Source organism: Schistocerca cancellata, chromosome 4 (assembly GCF_023864275.1).
Source record: "Schistocerca cancellata isolate TAMUIC-IGC-003103 chromosome 4, iqSchCanc2.1, whole genome shotgun sequence".
Lineage (NCBI taxonomy): Eukaryota > Metazoa > Arthropoda > Insecta > Orthoptera > Acrididae > Schistocerca > Schistocerca cancellata.
In genome coordinates, this window is record NC_064629.1 from 840,660,139 (window position 1) to 840,679,066 (window position 18,928).

Here is an 18,928-nt window from a genome sequence, read left to right on the forward strand (position 1 = left end):
ATGTATAAACAGACTGATGCGCAGAGCACTGCCATGCCTTTGGAGATTTTGCCGATGACCCAAAAAAATTCTAGTCCTGCGTACAATTGCTAAGTGGGGCAAAGGCTTCCATCAAGTCACACACTGGCTAGTCTGATGGGGCAATAGAAGACAGCAAAAGGAAAGCTGAAGTTATAAAATTTGCATTTAAGAAATCATTCACAAAGGAGTATTGTGCAAGAACACCAGTGTTTGATTGTCACACAGATTATCAATACGGAGCACATAGTAATAGGGATCCCTGGTGTGGAGAAGCAATGGAAAGAGTTGGAAAGTCGACAGGTCTGGATTGAATCCCAATTCGGTTTTAAGGAGAGTACTTTCTGGCAATGGTCTCTTACTTAGCTTGCATTTATTGTCAAACTCTAGCCCAGTGCAAACGTCCAAGTGGCTCCTGTATATAAGAAAGGTAAATGAATGGATCCACAAAATTACAGACCAATATCCTTAACATTGGTTTGCTGCAGAATTCTTTAACATATTCACTGTTCGGATACAATATATTTTCTGGAGATGGAGAAAAACTTGTGTCCCCACACCAGCACAGATTTAGGAAGCATCACGTGTTTTCAGTCAGGTAGCTCTTTTGTAGCATATCATCCTGCGAACCATGGACAAAGGACAACATGCGTATTTCATATTTCTAGATTTCTGGAAAGTATTTGATATGTTGCCCCACTGCAGACTGTTAATGAAGGTACGAGTGTACAGAATAGGTTGCCAGATATGTGAGTAGACTGAAGACTTATGTAATAGAACCAAGTACATTTTCCATGATGATGAGTGTCAATCAGAGACAAGGGTATCATCCCAAATGCCCCAGTGTAATGTGATAGAGCTACTCTTATTCTCTATATTCATACATTATCTGATCGACAGGGTGAGCAGCAATCTGCAGCTGTTTGCTGTTGATGCTGTCGTATACGGAAAGGTTGTCAACGTTGAATGACTGTGATAGGTTAATAGACGAGTTGGACAAAATTTTCAGTGTTTAATGAATGGCAGCTTACTCTAAATGTAGTAATGTCCAAGTTAACACAGATAAGTAGAAAAAACAATCCCATAATGTTCAAATACAGCATTAGTAATGTGCTGCTTGACAAGCTGTTGACTTTAGTTTATTGGGAGAATTTTAGGAAAGTGTGGGTTATCTGTAAAGGACACTGGGCACAGAACATTAATGCAACCCATTACTGAGTAGTGCTGGAGTGTCTGGGATCCTCATGAGATCAGGTTAAAGGAAGTCATCAATGTAATCCAGAGGTGGACTGCTAGATTTGTTGCCAGAAGGTTCTATCAACACACGAGTATTACAGAGATGCTTCATGAACTGAAATGGGGACCCCTAGAGGGAAGACTAAGTTTTTTTTCAAGAAACACTTTTGAGAAAATTTAGAGAACATACATTTGAAATTGATTGCAGAACGATTCTACTGCCACCACATACATTTCACGTGAGGACCATGAAGACAGGATAAGAGAAATCAGGGCTCGGTTCAGAGCCATATAGGAAGTCATTTTTTCCTCACTCTTATTTGCAAGAGAAATAGGACAGGAAATAATTATTATGGTACAAGGTGTACCCCTGCCCTGCAATGCGCTATACTGTGGCTTGCAGAGTATGTATGTAGATGTAGATTTTCAATGCAAAATGTGTGAATTTTGCATTTAAATATATTTCCTAACTCTATATGCAATATTGCTGTTAATCTCTCATTAGTTGAATGACAGATCATGTAAAAATAAATTATTATTAAGCACATGTTGATGGTGACTCCAGCGGCCGTGAGTTTTACTCCTTCTCCTGAAGTTTTGTAAATTATTTTCAAAATGTTCTGAATTCAGTTAAAAATGATATGGGAACCTCACACTGACACAATGTGGAGAGGTAAGTGATGTACTTCCCCACCCCACAAAGATTCACACTGGCTACATCCAAGTCAAGCATCATTACATTACACACATATGTTATGATCTGGACATGGAAACCACAGCATAATCACACAACTTAGAAACTTTGTTTATTAACATCATAATCAATATACTGCAGCCTTTCCCACAAGATATTCCTACATGCCTTCCATACCAGGAAAATGAAATGAAATTAGCATTTGGTGTCATTGGTCGGGAGGCCCCTTACGGGGCAGGTCCGGCTGCCTTGGTGCAGATAACACATGAGGAATACATATAATCCCTTCATGTTTCATCATGACATTTCTAAAAAATTAATACAATACCATAAGGTCACTAATCAGGTGCTGATCATGACTATTGTTGGAACTTCACTTTTAATGGGTACTACTGTGAATTTATTTATCTTCATTCATGAGTTTTTTCCGACCTCTTCATCACTAACTATTCATTCAATGCTTTTCTTGCAAGACTGAAACCACAAATAATAAAACAGCCACCTTCTATGATTCTGCTCCTAAAATAGAAGATATGTTGCAGAAGATAATATCATTTTGAGTGATGAAAGAATTTGTTTTCACCCTTGCATTTTCCACAATATGCATTACCAACAGGGTGGGGTGGGGTGGGAGCAATTTATGCCCACAAAAAAAGCAGATTTCTTTAATTGTTGTTGACTTTTCCTCACAACATATTATTTAAAAAGATACTGATGTGTAAGTGAGGTCCTGAACCTGAAAATATGGCATTCATCATGGAAGTGACACCTACTCCTAAGAATTACATTTTCGGGTTAACTTTAACTGAAAAATTTTTAAAAATATATCTGGTACAATTCATTAAAAGCAATAAATATTTTTTTCAAAATTTTAAAATACAAAATAATTGACTATATTACAAAATATTTAAAATGGTGGGCATAAAGTAAACCCCCTACTCCCTTTCCAGTATTTTGGGGGTTAACGGTTAATAGAAAAATTATCAAACAAGAAAAAAATGTGTCTATTCTACAGCAATTTCATACAAGCAGAAAAAACAAACAAGTCATTTCCTCAGGAACTTCCCCTCTCCTCCCCTGTCTCACGAATGTCCTGTCCACCTAAAAACATTTCTCTTTCAAAAAACATGCTCAATGAGGTGAAACGCACACACATGCATCCCCCCCCCCCTGCACGCGCGTGGCCACACACACACACACACACACACACACACACACACACACACACACACTTTCTGAGCAGAGGAAAATACATCACAATTTAAGGTACAGTACCTTACCTCAACAGTTGGAATGCTGGTAAGCTACGAGCCCAATGAACAGACAGGAACAGTAGTCTAGAAGCACTTTCACAAATATAGTGCACGTTTAGGTAGGCTGGCATTGGACTTGGTGTCTGCAAGTTAAAAGAAATGTGGTGATCTTGAACTAGTAGGCCTTCCAGCTCGAAAACACTTTCATCACCATAGTCTGCCAATGCAAATGAGTCACTTTCATTTAAATTCTGAAAAGGAATATTTACAGGTTTCATATACACAGCACTGGGTAACACAACCATATATTGAAAATAATGACTATTGAAAATAATGACATCAAAATGATCTTAAATCACTAATTATCATAGTATATTTATGAGAAACATAGTGTTTATACATACTTATTTTCAAATAAAACACATTCAAGGAGTGAATCTTCAATCTTCCTTAAGCATACATGAAACAGTTGACAGAGGTAGTTACCATACATGTTGTTACAGTGTTGCCAGATTGTCACTTTTTAACGTCTTTTTTCTGCCGGTTGTATTCGCTGGACAAAATTCTGGGACAGGCCTTCCCCCCCCCCTCCCCGGCAGACACATGAGGAGTCGCACTGGGAAGCCCAAGTGCGCAAATTTCGCTTCATCTTGTGTGTGTGTGTGTGTGTGTGTGTGTGTGTGTGTGTGTGTGTGTGTGTGTCAAAACACACAAAATCACAATCTGATGAGGTCCACACTGGCACATTTGAAACTTCCTCCAAGAGCTAGAATTATGAAATGTTTTCAGAAACAGCAAAATTTCTATAGTGAAATTTGCATATAATATGTGGTGCTAACGTACAACGAACATCTTGTTAAACACATCCAATAACCACCATTTGGCAATAGCTGTGTGACGAGTTTCACACACAAATAGCACACTGTGGCTTTCGGTTATAGGGCTACTAAAGGTATCAGGAGTATGGAGGTTGGGCAGATTCATTATTAATAGTAAAAGCAGCTATTCACTGTCATGTGCCAAGAATAATAACATAAAGTTCTCTTCAAAACTACACAGACTTTTGAGCTTTGTCTGACAACCATTATGATGATGATCATAGTTAACACTTACCTTATTAATTATAATTACATTGGACGAAATAAAAGCCACCCCTTAAAAGAGCATACTGGTTGCTTTTGAGTGGCATAGAACTGGTAGCACATGGTCACATCACCCTCCACCACTGATGTTATATCAATGCAGTGAAGTTACGTATATGTGCCAGTTAGCTGTGTGGAATCCGAGTAGTAAAATTGGTCGATGTGGAGACGTAACAAAATGGCAAAAGGGAGCTATCGAGTTAAGAGAAGCCCAAGGCCCAACTGGCTGGTAGGTAAATAGGGTTAAGAGACTAAACAGCAAGGTCATCAGTCCCTTGATCCAGAGGTAGTTCACCCATAGCTAGTGACATCTGCGGAGGACATGTTCTGATGATGAAAGGCTGCAGGAGTGGTAAAACCGAGACCGTGATGGCAAGACTGGTACTACAGCTGAGAAAGAGTTTACGCAGAAGTGTACCAAGTGGCCGGTACACATGTCAGAGCAGATGAGGAGTCTCCTAGGGTTCATCCAATGGTGGGAAAAGCCCCACCCTGCATCTGACCCCCTGCTACCTCAATGAAGGAGAAAGACAGTCACAGGGCAAAGAATGTCTTCAAGTTGGCGGATTTAGAAAACTGAAAGTGAAACGGCTAAACCTGTAGTGGACATCAGTTAGACTGTCAACAATGAAAACACAGAGGAGAGAAATAGATAAGACAGCAGTGGCTGTCCACGGGGCTCTGCATGCAACATGAGTCAACCCCACCCACAGCCATCCCATCCTTGCTCCAGTGGAGTCAAGGCATTTAAGAGCACCCACTATTTACCACAGCACTATGTCTATAATAGAAAATATGGTGCAGGAGGAAAGGAGACAAAACACATTGAAAAGCAATTAAAATAGAGTAAGAGAGGGATGAAAGAGTGAACTGGTCAAGGACATAGAGTTGGGAGTTCCCACTGCCCTAACCCCAATGCTCCTGCACCACAGGTAGCTTAAAACTTTATAAAAACAAACTTTCACAGAGAAAATGGAGAAGCAGATCCTGTCCATGAATCACCTGCAAAAATTTGAAGCAAAGAATTCGGATAGCCATTCTTAGCATGGACAGCCAGAAGTACAGGGTATTCCACCAGGACAGGAGATACTGTCTATAAGGCTCCACAGGTACAATGTGGCAGTGGCTTGTTACATAACACAAAACTGGGTTAGCCTGGTGTGACTAATGCAGGGGCAACATAGGATGAAGGATTTCTTCAGGGAAGAACGCAAGGAAAATCACCATGCAGCAGTAGTCTCCTTGATAGTGCAGAGATTATTAAAGGGGGCAGTAGCCAACCAGATTTCATTCCATCTCTGAATAAACAGAGGTCTTATTTGCACCAACTACTCTGCACCTGGGACCAGCAATGCAAATGGGAGCAAATAATCACTCCTCTAGCTGAAGAGTCAGCCAGTTCATTCCCTTGGATACTCGCATGATTTGGGACCAAGAGAAAGACAACTGAGCTGCCAGTATGACTACTTTTGGCGAGAAGGTCATGAATAGCAGACACCATAGAGTGACAAAAGTAAAAATGGTTAACGGCTTGAAGAATGCTCACTGAATCACTACATACTAAAATGCAGTCCATGGAGACCTGTTTAACGAAGTGTAGGGCTCTGCTGTAAAAACACTACAAGTCTCTGGCAATGAATGGTATTCCTGACCAGCTGGGGATGTAAAAGCATATCCCACCTTATCCACAGTTTTAGAGCCACCAATGTAAAAGAACTGAACATAAGAAACAGCGAAAGGTTATGGGTGCAACTGAGACTTTAGGATGTGGAAGGGAAGGGAGGGGGGGGGGGGGGGGGGCGCACAAGAAAGAAATAGTGAGCACATTCCAGGGAGGAGAGGCAGAGATCCTAGCACCGAGCTGAGAAGTGCATTCCAACTGGTAATACCACCTGACGGCTGGTATGAGGTGGTCAATGCCCCTCACATGCAAAAAGAATGGGATTGTTGGATGATCACGGAACTGTAGATTGGAGCAGCTTTTTATCAAAAAGAAGGTCCAGAAATGAGACTGTGCAAACAACTTCCAACTGCTGGGCACCCAAGTACAGTTCTGCATCAAGTTGGACCATGGTATAACGACAGAAATCCGTGACCTGCATTTCTACACGAGAGGCTTGGAAACCATGGGAAAGGATCCACATAGAGGCCCATCAGATGGCCCCTTGAAGCTCTGTTCTATCTGACGGATGGAGAGCTAAGTGAAGTACTAACTTGAACCTGGAACAACAGGTGGGATAAAAACTGACGAGTAAAAATGAGTAGGAAACCTTGAAAGCCCCAGTCATGGAGGTCAAGTAATATGTGATGGCACGAAGCAGTGACATATCGCTTAAGTACATAAAATAAGATTGCAATGAGGTGTTTGTGTCTAGAAAAAGCCTTTCGGACTGCTGTTTCCAACCAGATCAGATGGATGACTGGATCGTGCCTCCTGGAAATCACACTGATGGGGTGACAAAAGGCCCTGAGAATTAAGAACCCAGCATAAACTGCAGGCAATCGTCCTTTCAAGCAATTTAATTTCTAGAGCAAGTTGGTGAGGCTAATTGGTCAGTAGTGGTCATGAGAGACTGAGTTAGCCAAGAGCCTGTATTGGATTGACTGTGGGGGGTGGCGGGAGGGGGGTTGTAGGACTAAACTGAGAGGTCACCAGTCCCACAATTCAAAGTTACTTGCATAAGATGGATGGTCCATTAAAAGTGGGAAAGTGGGTGGATCCAGTCAGACGGGTCAAACTACAAAGCGAAGAAGTTAAAACACAAAGCAGAAGGTATAAAAAGGTAGGTAAAATCTAAAATCTGGAAAAACGGAGTGGTCATTGGTCCCAGTCCTAGAAAACACGTAGAGGGGCCTCAACCATAACCACCCTGTCCCCGCTCCAGGAGTGAAGGAAACTCTTATAACTGAAAATAAAACCACTTTCATGGAGGAAACTGAGGACCAGTTCAATAATCAATGAATTGCCTGCTAATATTAAAAACAAAGAATCTAGAAGGCTATATTCAGCATAAAGAGCCAACAGTAGGGGACATTCCACCACTATATGGGACACCATCAGTCTGGCTCCACAGACACATTGTGGGGGTGGCTTGTTATGCAAAAGAAAACGATGAGTGAGACTAGTGTGACCAATGTACAGACGGCATAATACAGTTGACTGTTTCCGAGAGGAGTGGGAAGGGAAAGCGACAAACTGCCGTAGTCTCCTTGATTGTGCAGAGTTTATTATTGACAGCAATATTGCACCATACGTCATTACACTTTTTGGCGAAAAGAGATTTGATGTGTATCTGCATATTGGCAGCTGGAATCATAAGGGAATGGGGATAAGTACCTGCCTCCCTAGCCAAACAGTAAGCTAGTTCATTCACAGGGATGCCCACATGACTTGGAACCCAGAAGACAATGGAGCAGGTGGCACAGCCAAGGGCAGCAGAGACCAAAGGGTGACAAGAGTAGCATCGATCTATAGCCTACAAACTACTCACTGAGCTCGTACATATTCAAAAACTGTAGAGGGAGGCCTGAGAAACAAAATGGAGGACCCTGTTAATGGCTAGCAGCTCTGATGTGAACACAGTACATGACCCCGTCAGTAAGTGGTGTTCCATGCCAATAGGAGATGTAAAAGCGTATCCCACCTTATCTATCATTTTAGAACCATCAGTGTAGCACCCTGAAACTTTTCAAGAATGGAACATGCAAGCTGCCAGAATATCATAGGGGGGCGACAGATGGCTTAGGACCTTGAAATAGGTTGGTCCTAACCTGTGGTCGAGGCACCATCCAAGGGGTGGGGGGACATGGGACTGGGACACATTCCGCAGAGTGGATATGGAAAACCTGACAGGGGGAAGTGAGACGCATTCCAACTGGCAATTCCACCCAAGGGTAGGTATCAGAAAGGAGCTGTCCCTCATTTGTGAAAAGGACGGGGTACATGGGATGGCCAGGGAATCGCTGAATGGTGATTGCGTAGAGAGGGAATCCCCTCTTCTGCGAGAAGAGTGTCGACAGCACTATTGTGAAAAGCACCAATAGCCAGATGCACCGCATAACGATGAACAGGGTCAAGCAGTTACAGAGTGGAAGGAGCCACCGAGTCATAAATTTGACAATCATAACCTAGTCTGGACAAAACCAGAGTGCAATAAAGATGGAGGAGAGTACCACGGTCTGCACCCGAAGATGTGTGGGCCAGGAGGTTGAGAGCATTAAGATTCCGCATGCAGATAGTCTTCAGGTGGAGAATATGGGGCAGCCACGTCAAGAGCCTGAAGCAGCTCCAATTAGTAAAAGGTTCATTATAAGATTCAGTTTGGTGGGGGTTGGTGGGAAGTGAAACAGAGATAAGAACAGGATGTTGGGTCACATGTCCATCAAAAACCTAACGCATCGATTCAAAAACCACCCTATAGGATAAGACCTGGAACAGTTGTTTATCACATGCGGCTCAGGTGACTTCTTACTGCCTTTAGTGAAACCACATCAATGTCAGAATCTGACAGTGTGGCAGCATCTGTGGTCACCTGAGTAGCCTTGTCGCAATTTTTCTTCTCCTTCTCCTATCCTCGACAAGCATGTGGGTGGATTAAGAATGGGTAGCCCTGGGACCCACAGATTGTGGTTCCTTCAGCCACTGGCTGGCATCAGGCTTCTGATCTGTTGGTTTCCGGGGAAAGGCAACTCAAGAGAGAAGCCTGCCACCAGTAGATGCCAGAGGGGGAAGCTGCCATTCCACACATATGAACTGTTTTTGAAAAAACTGACATAGTGGGAGTCAGCCATGTGACTTTTGCATAACTGAACATCACACCAACAGGAGGTAGTCATTCATTCATATTTTTTATGTGCCTCAGTATACAACAGGCAGTCAATAAATTTATATTCCTGTGATTTCCTTTCTTTCTTTAATATTGGACAAACCAGTGAACAAGGAGGTCGGTGTTCCATGCAGCTGACACAAAAAGGTAATCACAAGGAACACATTTGTGGAGTGATCACTCGCAGTTACCATACTCTGAGCCTGCAGCTGAATGACTTAAGACAAAAGCGCAAGCATTGAAAGCAGCTCTGTGGGCAGTGGGATGTAACGCTTCATTTTACAGCTGTATACCATGACAAGCTTTTTCTGGGAGGGCATTATTCCCTTTGATGGCTGAGATAAAGGCACCTGTACCTATTTTACAATCCCTGGGACCTTTTTGGACATGGCAAACAAAATGTACGCCATGCCGCTCCCTGTCTATTTGGAGAGTAAGGTCTTGGTGGATGGTGGTTCCTTGGACCATATTCAAAGTTTTGGGTGAGGGCAATGATCACTGGTATGTCACCCAGACGTTCACGTGACTGAAGAGTTGTACACTGTGTAGTAGAAGAGGCTTTAACCAATAGTGATCCAATGTGCAGTTTTCCTTATGACTCGACTTCTTCAACTTTATCTTCAATATGCTCCAAAAAAATAATGGCTTTGTCACAGCATAAGTATCCCAATCAGTTCCAGTTAATACTACATACTGAATAATTTGTCTCACTCCCAGATGTCTCGCTTGTCCCTCTTCCAACGAGACAGCCAAGGTAAGGAAACAAACAGGATTATAGCTGTCCACAGTGAAATTTCTATACCTATTTGATGAGATGGCCAGATTAGAACAACCATCGATTTGATTTAATCTGATAAATTTCTTCTGCAAAATGTCTGGCCCCAACATGTCGGATTGGCTACTGTGTTGGATTTGAAGTGCAAATAAGAGCCTAAGCATGTATTGTGTGCACATGATCTTTAATGTTGCATGCAGTAGGTGCTATTTAAGACGTTCTTCATCAGTCGGTTCACACTAAATGAAAATTTGGAAAATGAAGGTCAAAACCACAATGGAGCCACAAATTACTTCAGCCAAAAGACGGTGAATGAAAGAATACTTCAAGAAAGAAAGGCTGAACGGGACTGACATCAAAAGCTGTCACCATGAGAAAGAGAGCAAAATAAAGGAAAGATAGTCAGAAATGAGAAATTGCAGCAGAGGAAAGGCAGTAGGTGTTACAACAGCTCTGAGTTCTGTGCTTGCCACACATATACTCACAAAAAGAGCAGTGAGTGCTCCGAGGGGGTGAATGAAGTTGCTCGATTTGTTTGTGTATCAACACTGACTGTACAACTCATCTATAATGAATTGTATAGCACTAATAGCAATGTAGCACACTGTAAGAACAGTGGTTGTCAAAAGACCTAACCAACAGTGACTGGACACGAGTGTCACACTTCGTCAATGAGAATCAGTTTCAGAATGAACAGGAATTACTGCCATCAGAAAATGCAGGTCCATGTTATCCATTTTCTGAGCAAAGGGCGTGTAGAGAACTATATGCAATGAGCACACAATTGGTACCTCCCAAAATGACACTCTACACAATGGCACATAAAGCTGCACATATTCAGTGGGCTAAACAGCACAGGAATGGACAGCAGCTGACCACAGGCATGTACTATGGTCCAACAAGTCACGATTTTGCCTCTTTTCACGATGAAAGGCATATTGTGCACTATTGGTCCAATGAGGCATTCAACCCACAGTGTGCAGAGAATGTAATACAGGTCAGAGGTGGTTCTGTGATGTTTTGAGGGAGTTTCACACATCATGAATTCTTCCTACTCAATCAGGTTACTGCGAACATGAACTAGGATGTTTTGTTCAACATTCTTTGTATCAAATTTCGACCTTTCTTCTACATCTTCACGATCATTTATGCTGTGGACACTCCTACCTTCTAAGAACACAACAGCAATTTTCACAAGGTTGCATACATTCACTTGTGGTTGGATGAATACTTGCAACTTGGTTTGCTGATCCACTAATCACCTGATCTTAATCACATAGAAAACGCCTAGGACTATACTGAACAGTGGGTGAAACATAGCAATCAACAACACTGCAATTTGTTGGCTCTGCAGGATGAAACATCAATTAATGGCTTCAGCTAGATACAGCATACCTAAAGAAATCTTTAGACTCCGTTTCTCACCACACTGATGTTATACTATGCTTGTCTGTCCTCTTCTGGAGTACCGCTCTGTCATATGAGATCCTGACCAGAGAGAATTGACAGAGGACATTGAAAAAGTTCAAAAAAGGCAGCTCATTTCATAATACCATGAAACAGGGCGTAGATTGTCACAGATATGATATGCGAGTTGGGGGTTGGGGTGGCAATTATTAAAACAATGGTGTTTCTTATTACGGCGAGAACTTTTCATGAAATTTTGATCACCAATTTCGTACTCTGAGTGTCAAAATATTTTGTGGACACCCATCTGCATAGGGAAAAATGATCAAATAAGAAAATACGAGAAATCACAGCTCACACAGAAAGATTCAGGTTTTCATTTTTTTCCACATGCTATTTGAGAGTGGAACAGTTGAGAATACAAGGGGTTCAATAAAGCCTCTCCCAAACATGTGTGTGAATTGCACAGTATTCACATAGATTTAGATTATAAAGGTTACATACAAATGAAGTTACACTATATTAGAGTGATGTCTCCTGGGAGTGAATAATTTTTTTGTCCAGGTGTGCTTATTGTGTGTGCGTACAAACTGCTTGTTAAATGAAGGTAACAGCTCAACCGCATGGGTGAACCATGGAGCGGCATCACCTGTGCGAAAGCAGCCTTATGCTACTGGCATGTGTGCACCACTCTGTGCTGAATACTTCGGCTAAATGTGTGATTGGCACCAAGGACCCTACAATATTTCCACGAGTTCGTGATTTTTTCACTGAGGGAACATATTAATGTTTGTTTGCATATTAACTACATTTCCTTTCAATTTTTGTCTATTATCTAAAAAATTTAACTTTGCATGAAACATTTTGCTATAATGAGGAACACAAAATGCACAACTAAAAACAGTACACATCTCAATTTGTGGCAACGCTTTTTAAGCGCACACAACCAACTTTTATTTGGCTAAATTCCTTACTGGCATTGACTGTAAGACATCTACATACTAGTTCCATTTCCAAACGTCACTGTATTCCCTACAATATGTTACGAATATGGTTAAATTGTGAATCGTGTACTTTCTCAATACAATGTTTTATGCACCTCTTTATGTACTTGCCAACAATAACACACTGACAGTAAGCTGTCCAAAATTGTAACTAGCGCTGTCTTACATCGAGATCTTAAGGTGAACCTCCACCTAAGCTGTCACTTAAGGTCAACCCCTACCTAAGCTGTCACTTAAGGTAAACCCCCACCTAAGCTGTCATTTAAGGTAAACCCCCACCTAAGCTGTCACTTAAGGTAAACCCCCACCTAAGCTGTCACTTATGGATAGGATGAGTGGGTACGAATTATGACCACAGCAGTGAACATAATAGGCAGGAAAGTTATTTTAGTTGTAGCACCCAGAGAACATATTGTTTCAGAAGAAACATCATCCCCACAGCACCTGAAAGTTAAAGAAGGTAATCTACATTATATCCATGATCACTAATGTTAGGAGACTTCAATCTCATGTGGCGGATGTTTTTAAAAATATTACTGCAACTGGCTTTTTAAAAACCATTTGTGTGTGTTTTGGTATGTGTCTCAGAAAAAGTAAAATGATTTCACTGTAATTAACAACAATCTTCTATTCAAGATACATTTATATGAGGCCCTTTGTCTGCATCAAAATATTAATACACTCAATATAGATTATTGAAGGCAAAATAGAAAAGACTATGGACAAATCTTCACTATGTTACCTTTGCAGCTGTATCCAGTGCATGTGAGATAATAGTTTTGTCTCGTGCAGCACTTAATGAATCATTCAAATCTCCATTCCCTAAAAAGCTGTCCACTGAACCTTCTTCATCTGCACTCCCTTGGCTTGGAGACAACTGTCTGCAGTCCACTGAGTAACAAAAGGGCAGGAAACCAATAAAACAAACAATAGATTTCCCACTTACAGAAAATTATTGTCATTTACTTCACAGCTTACAAAACACTTACAGCAAAAGTAACTGAAAACTGTCAGTATTAGACAAATCTGTTGTCAAGATATACTAACCTGCAGATTTTCCAAAATTTGAGTTTATCTGTCCTAAATCCGAAATTGAGAAGTTGGATGGTAGACCAGAAGAATCCAAATTCAAATCTTTCCTAATGTATATCTTGTTTAAAGGATTCTGGGGAAAGGGTGAACTAACACCTGTGACAGAGTAATCCCGTTTCTCGGAAATTGGTTTCCGCTCGTGCTGGACGGCTAAAACATGGGGAGCTTTGAATGTTTCTCATGTCTGTTTCACAGAGCAATTGTAGCACAAAAATGATGCAAAGAAATAAGGATCACTTAAGTTAAAAAATTTAAGCAACTCAACAATTTCATATATCAGATAAGAAAACATCTACAAGGTGATATCTGTTTATGGCTAAAATATTTGGAGATAAGTGTGGCACTATAAAATATGATTATTTTGTCAACTGTTTTCCTGAAATATTAATTCACATAATAATAAATTGCCTTTTTATACCACACAAGAAGCACATATGCATAGAATTCACTTTAGGTATCTATGTAAAGATGCCACACATCATCTTCAATGCATTTAATGTTAGCTTATGAAACAGATGAAAAATTTTATTAACAAGGGCAACCAATCAACACTTGTAGAAATGTGTGTTTATAGAATAACCACCTGACATAATAGCTACAATATGTGTAAGAGGATAGATAACTACTTATCAAACAGACACACACAGAGCAACAGAAAATTAGTACAAAGTAATGTTGTATCAACCAGTCACATAAATGAACAAATGTTAATACTGTGGAAGAATCAACCAAATTAAACACCTCTTTTAACCTTTCAACATTTATTCATACAGTTCCCCTGAAAGAAACCACCTCTCTCGAAGTGTAACTTTCACAGTACAGAATTTACAGTTTAGGGAATAATAATCAGCAGCACTACATCCAGAAACTGCATGCATATGTTTACAATAGTTTACTTTCTTCTGTTGGCTTCACTTCATACCATGACATGTTTGTCATTGCAATAAATGAGTTGTACCATAAAAGTTCCTTATGTCTTTCTTTCCAGAATAAATATATAAATTCTAAATGGGGAGTTCATAAACAGAGACAGTAGCTGATTAAATTATATTAATAAAAGAAGAGAGAGAGATGATTACCAAAATGTAAAAAAAGAAGACACTTTCCTGCTAGGAAGAAAGGAAAAAATATCACGGAAATTAGTGAGGGCTTTCTGCAATGACATGTGGGAGGCACTGCAGAAGACACCACCTCCCTCTCAGCAATAGCAGAGACATCGCGCTGAGGTCAATATAGTGTCGAGCATGCAAGCACTCCGCCCAGTACGAGACCTCAGGTGCAGCACTCAACACCATCGAGTAAGACAGTGAGAGTTAAAGTTTCAGATGAAATGTAACTTTGTTAGTGTAGAACACTGTACCTCAAGAGAACAGTTTGTTAATTAGAGCATTAAGTGACACTTTGCTAGTCCACAATACACTATGTGATCAAAAGTACCTAGACACCCAAAAACATACATTTTTCATATTAGGTGCATTGTACTACTACCTACTGCCAGGTACTCCACATCAGCGAACTCAGTAGACATTAGACATTGTGAGAGAGAAGAATGGGGCACTCTGTGGAACTCATGGACTTAGAATGTGATCAGGTGATCGGGTGTCACTTGTGTCGTACATCTGTATGTGAGATTTCCACACTCCTAAACAACCCTAGGTCCAATGTTTCCAATGTGATAGTGAAATGCAAATGTGAAGGGGACACACACAGCACAAAGGCCTACAGGCCGACCTCATCTGTTGACTAACAGAGAACGCTGACAGTTGAAGAGGGTCGTACTGTGTAATAGGTAGACATCTATCCAGACAATCACACAGGGATTCCAAACTGCATCAGGATCCACTGCAAGTACTAATGACAATTAGGTGGGAGGTGAAAAAACTTTGATTTCACAGTCGAGCGATTGCTCATAAGCCACACATCATGCCGGTAAATGCCAAACGACGCCTCGCTTGGTGTAAGGAGCGTAAACATTGGACGATTGAACAGTGGAAAAACGTTGTGTGGAGTGACGAATCACGGACACAATGTGGCGATCCGATGGCAGGTTGTGGGTATGGCGAATGCCCAGTGAACATCTGTCAGCATGTGTAGTGCCAACAGTAAAATTAGGAGGCAGTGGTGTTATGGTGTGGTCATGTTTTTCATGGATGGGGCTTGCACCCATTGTTGTTTTGTGTGGCACTATCACAGCACTGATGTTTTAAGCACCTTCTTCTGCCCACTGTTGAAGAGCAATTCGAGGATGGCGATTGCATCTTTCAACATGATTGAGCACCTGTTCATAATGCACGGCCTGTGGTTACACGACAATAACATCCCTGTAATGGACTGGCCTGCACAGACTCCTGACCTGAATCCAACAGAACACCTTTGGGATGTTTTGGAAAGCCGACTTCGTGCCAGGCTTCACCGACCGATATCGATATCTGTCCTCAGTGCAGCACTTCAATTCATGAAGAATGGGCTGCCATTCCCCAAGAAACCTTCCAGCATCTGATTGAATGTGTGACTGCGAGAATGGAAGCTGTCATCAAGGCTAAGGGTGAGTCAACACCATAATGACTTCCAGCATTACCGATGGAGGGTGCCATGAACTTTTAAGTCATTTTCAGCCAGGTGTCCATATACTTTTGATCTCACAGTGTAGTTGTAAATTATCCAGTACTCCTACAACAAAAATGCAAGACTTAATGGTTTCTGAACTAAACACCCTGTTAGGTTTTGTAAGTTAATCAGTTGTGCATCACGGTCTGACAATCAATTTACCACAGGGAAAGCATGAGTTTGTTTTACATCCTCTTTCTGCACAAATACATTATCTATTAGAATGCTACTGTCTTGAGCTATATGTACAGGGAAATTGACCACTGATTCTAAGTTATATATTGTTAATAACACTTCTAGTTCACTTTTCCTATCAGAATTACTTAGAAAGTTTACACTGAAATCACCACAGATTAATAACAGACAGCATAATAGGGAATCAAACTTTTTTATGAATAGCTGCCATTCCGGAGGTTTGGGGCGCCAATCCAATAAACGAGAGAATTTATTGGGCCTTGACCACATATAGGGAGTCCAGGAAACTGGGTGGAGGGGAGAGGGGAGGGAGACAGACAGACAGACAGACAGAGAGAGAGAGAGAGAGAGAGAGAGAGAGAGAGATGTTAATTTTGACGAAACACTTACAATCACTTCTCATTCCCATTGTAAGGCACTTCTGAAGACGGCAATACTGACACCTATTCCTGTGATGTTTGGTAACTTCACAATTCTTGTTTCCTCGGCACTGATAACCTAACTGTTTGCGTATAGAACGTTTGAAAAACCCTTTACATCCTTCACAGCTTATTGCTCCATAATGCCGACCTATAACACCAAACAAACCAGTTGTCAAAATTTAGTTATTTCCATTATTTTTACCAGAGGAACTTATGAAGAAATGTTAGTTACCTGATGCCCTGTCTCCACAAACTACACATAATTCAACTGAAAGGCACAAGGAACGGACTTTATCATGTGCAGTATGCACTGCATTCATTTCTACTTTCAATGGTTGATCCATGTGACTGATACAGCATTTCTTCAGACAACAACGTAGAATCTGAAACAATGACAAGAACTGTTAAGAAAAGCAGGCAGTTGTAAAATTTACCTTCATGAAAACATGACTCACACTACAGGAAGATGATATGTAAATGTACTGTGCAAAACTTATCATATCAGATTAATTGCAAACGACACATCCAAAGGTTTTTTTTTACAGGTTATTAAGACAATGGATAAATGTGAGAATGAATTATTCTGAATACTAGCTTTTTTTAATGACGGTGCATGCAAACATGAAGTTAGCTGGTGCTATTTGTTTTTTTTCTGTCTTGCGTAGTGTATGTTTTCTTTCAGATGAATTAGATGGATTTGTTTATCCTTCATCCCAACACTTTGCATTGCTTCAGTTACACTGGAGAACAGACCCTGTTCTCTGAAAAGTAAGGATCTACTTTTTTTTTTGTTTTTGTTTACTATCATCTCTCAACAGCCTCATTTTATTTTAGCACTTTCCACATTTAGTTTTTCATTTTAGCAAAACAATACAGTTAAAATTTTGGAAATAAACTAGTAATCTGTGGCATGTAAAGAACAAATCAATTAAATTACAATATTGTAAGTAACAGAACATTTCTTTGCACTTTAATACTGAATATTTATCCTGAACATTTTTAACAAGTTCATAATTTTACAGTTTTTCATTGTGGTCAGGATTCTTTCAGGCTGTCGTTTTGAAGGGCAGCAGTAACAGAGTACATTTTTTCAAAGCTTTGAAAGTTGAGATATATCGTGCAATGACTGGGGCTTTGACACTGCTTTAGTATGATAACTTTTGCAGGAGATCTCAATGCAGAAAGTGAACAGTGTTATCAGACATGTAGCTGCCCCTATAGGCATTAGCAACAAAGACAATACACTGCATGTTGTTCATAAGCTGTCAGAGTTCCTTTGAAGGCCTGGACACGGTCAGAGGTAGGAAGACAGTTATTCCTCTGTGATGCAATAACTAGTAATATTTGCTGGCCACAACTCAGAAGAGAGACAAAAAAAGACAATGGAAACCATTAAGGAACAATACTGGAAATTTTAAAAAAAAATAGCAGTGTTAAAAGATTGGACTGAATTCTACAACTAAAAGCACAAAAATTGTCATGGCATGAGTTTTGAAGTCCTGCATAGCATTAACACATATGAAATTAAACATGCCAACAATGGCATATCTACTGGAATATCCCTGGGAACTTCAAGACACTTCTCGATGAGAGGATGAATGAAGCACAGAACTTAAGATCTGAATGAAGTGCCAGTGACACAAAATGAAATACTGGATATTATGATTTGCAAAAGTAACTGTGAAGCAAATAAAAATTTCTCTATTTTATGGAATTATTATTCCAAAATAAATATGGCTGGCTAGGAGTAATTCACTCAATGCGTGTGTTGTGTCAACCCTGACACGCTTGACTTTCACTAGAAACTGAGTTTCTATAAGCCCACTGCTTCAATGATACAGCTAATATCTCTGAGCAGACCAAGTGCGTGAAGGAAATTCTTCTTCAAGATCAGTCAAGAATCTGTTACGTCCACTGCAGTAACCAGTGTTTGGATCTTCCACGCACTTACATCCACTGCAGTAACCAGTGATTGGATCTTGCAAGAAGTTGTGATCTATTGTGTGATGTATTGGTAATGTGGAAGCATTTGATATTCTGTTTAAGAAAGCCATGGATTATTCAAAGAACCTCAATCTGAAAGACCCAAATATCTCACAGCCAAGAAAAATACTACTGAAATTAAAGCACACGTAAACATCATCTGTTCCTGAAGAATTGTCTCGTGAATGACGATTTAAGAAAGATGCATTTGAAATTCTTGAGCTCTTTCTCAATGAGATTGATCTAAAATGACTTGTTACACCCCACCCCTTCC

At 40.5% G+C, this 18,928-nt stretch overlaps 1 protein-coding gene across 3 annotated transcripts in view; it reads right to left on the reverse strand.

Annotated features, from left to right (window-relative positions):
* Positions 1-18,928, reverse strand: part of LOC126184938 (orphan steroid hormone receptor 2-like) — a 125,553-nt gene that overhangs the window by 75,162 nt on the left and 31,463 nt on the right. For 2 of the 3 annotated variants that reach the window (XM_049927610.1, XM_049927611.1), the window contains exons 3-7: positions 16,904-17,054; positions 16,640-16,819; positions 13,403-13,612; positions 13,098-13,246; positions 3,229-3,452 (exon numbers count right to left, since the gene is read on the reverse strand). In XM_049927610.1, the coding sequence (XP_049783567.1) occupies positions 3,229-3,452; positions 13,098-13,246; positions 13,403-13,612; positions 16,640-16,819; positions 16,904-17,015 (875 nt within the window). In that variant the 5' untranslated portion in view covers positions 17,016-17,054. The remainder of the gene's footprint in view (positions 1-3,228; positions 3,453-13,097; positions 13,247-13,402; positions 13,613-16,639; positions 16,820-16,903; positions 17,055-18,928) is intronic. The other variant, XM_049927612.1, reaches the window with a different exon arrangement.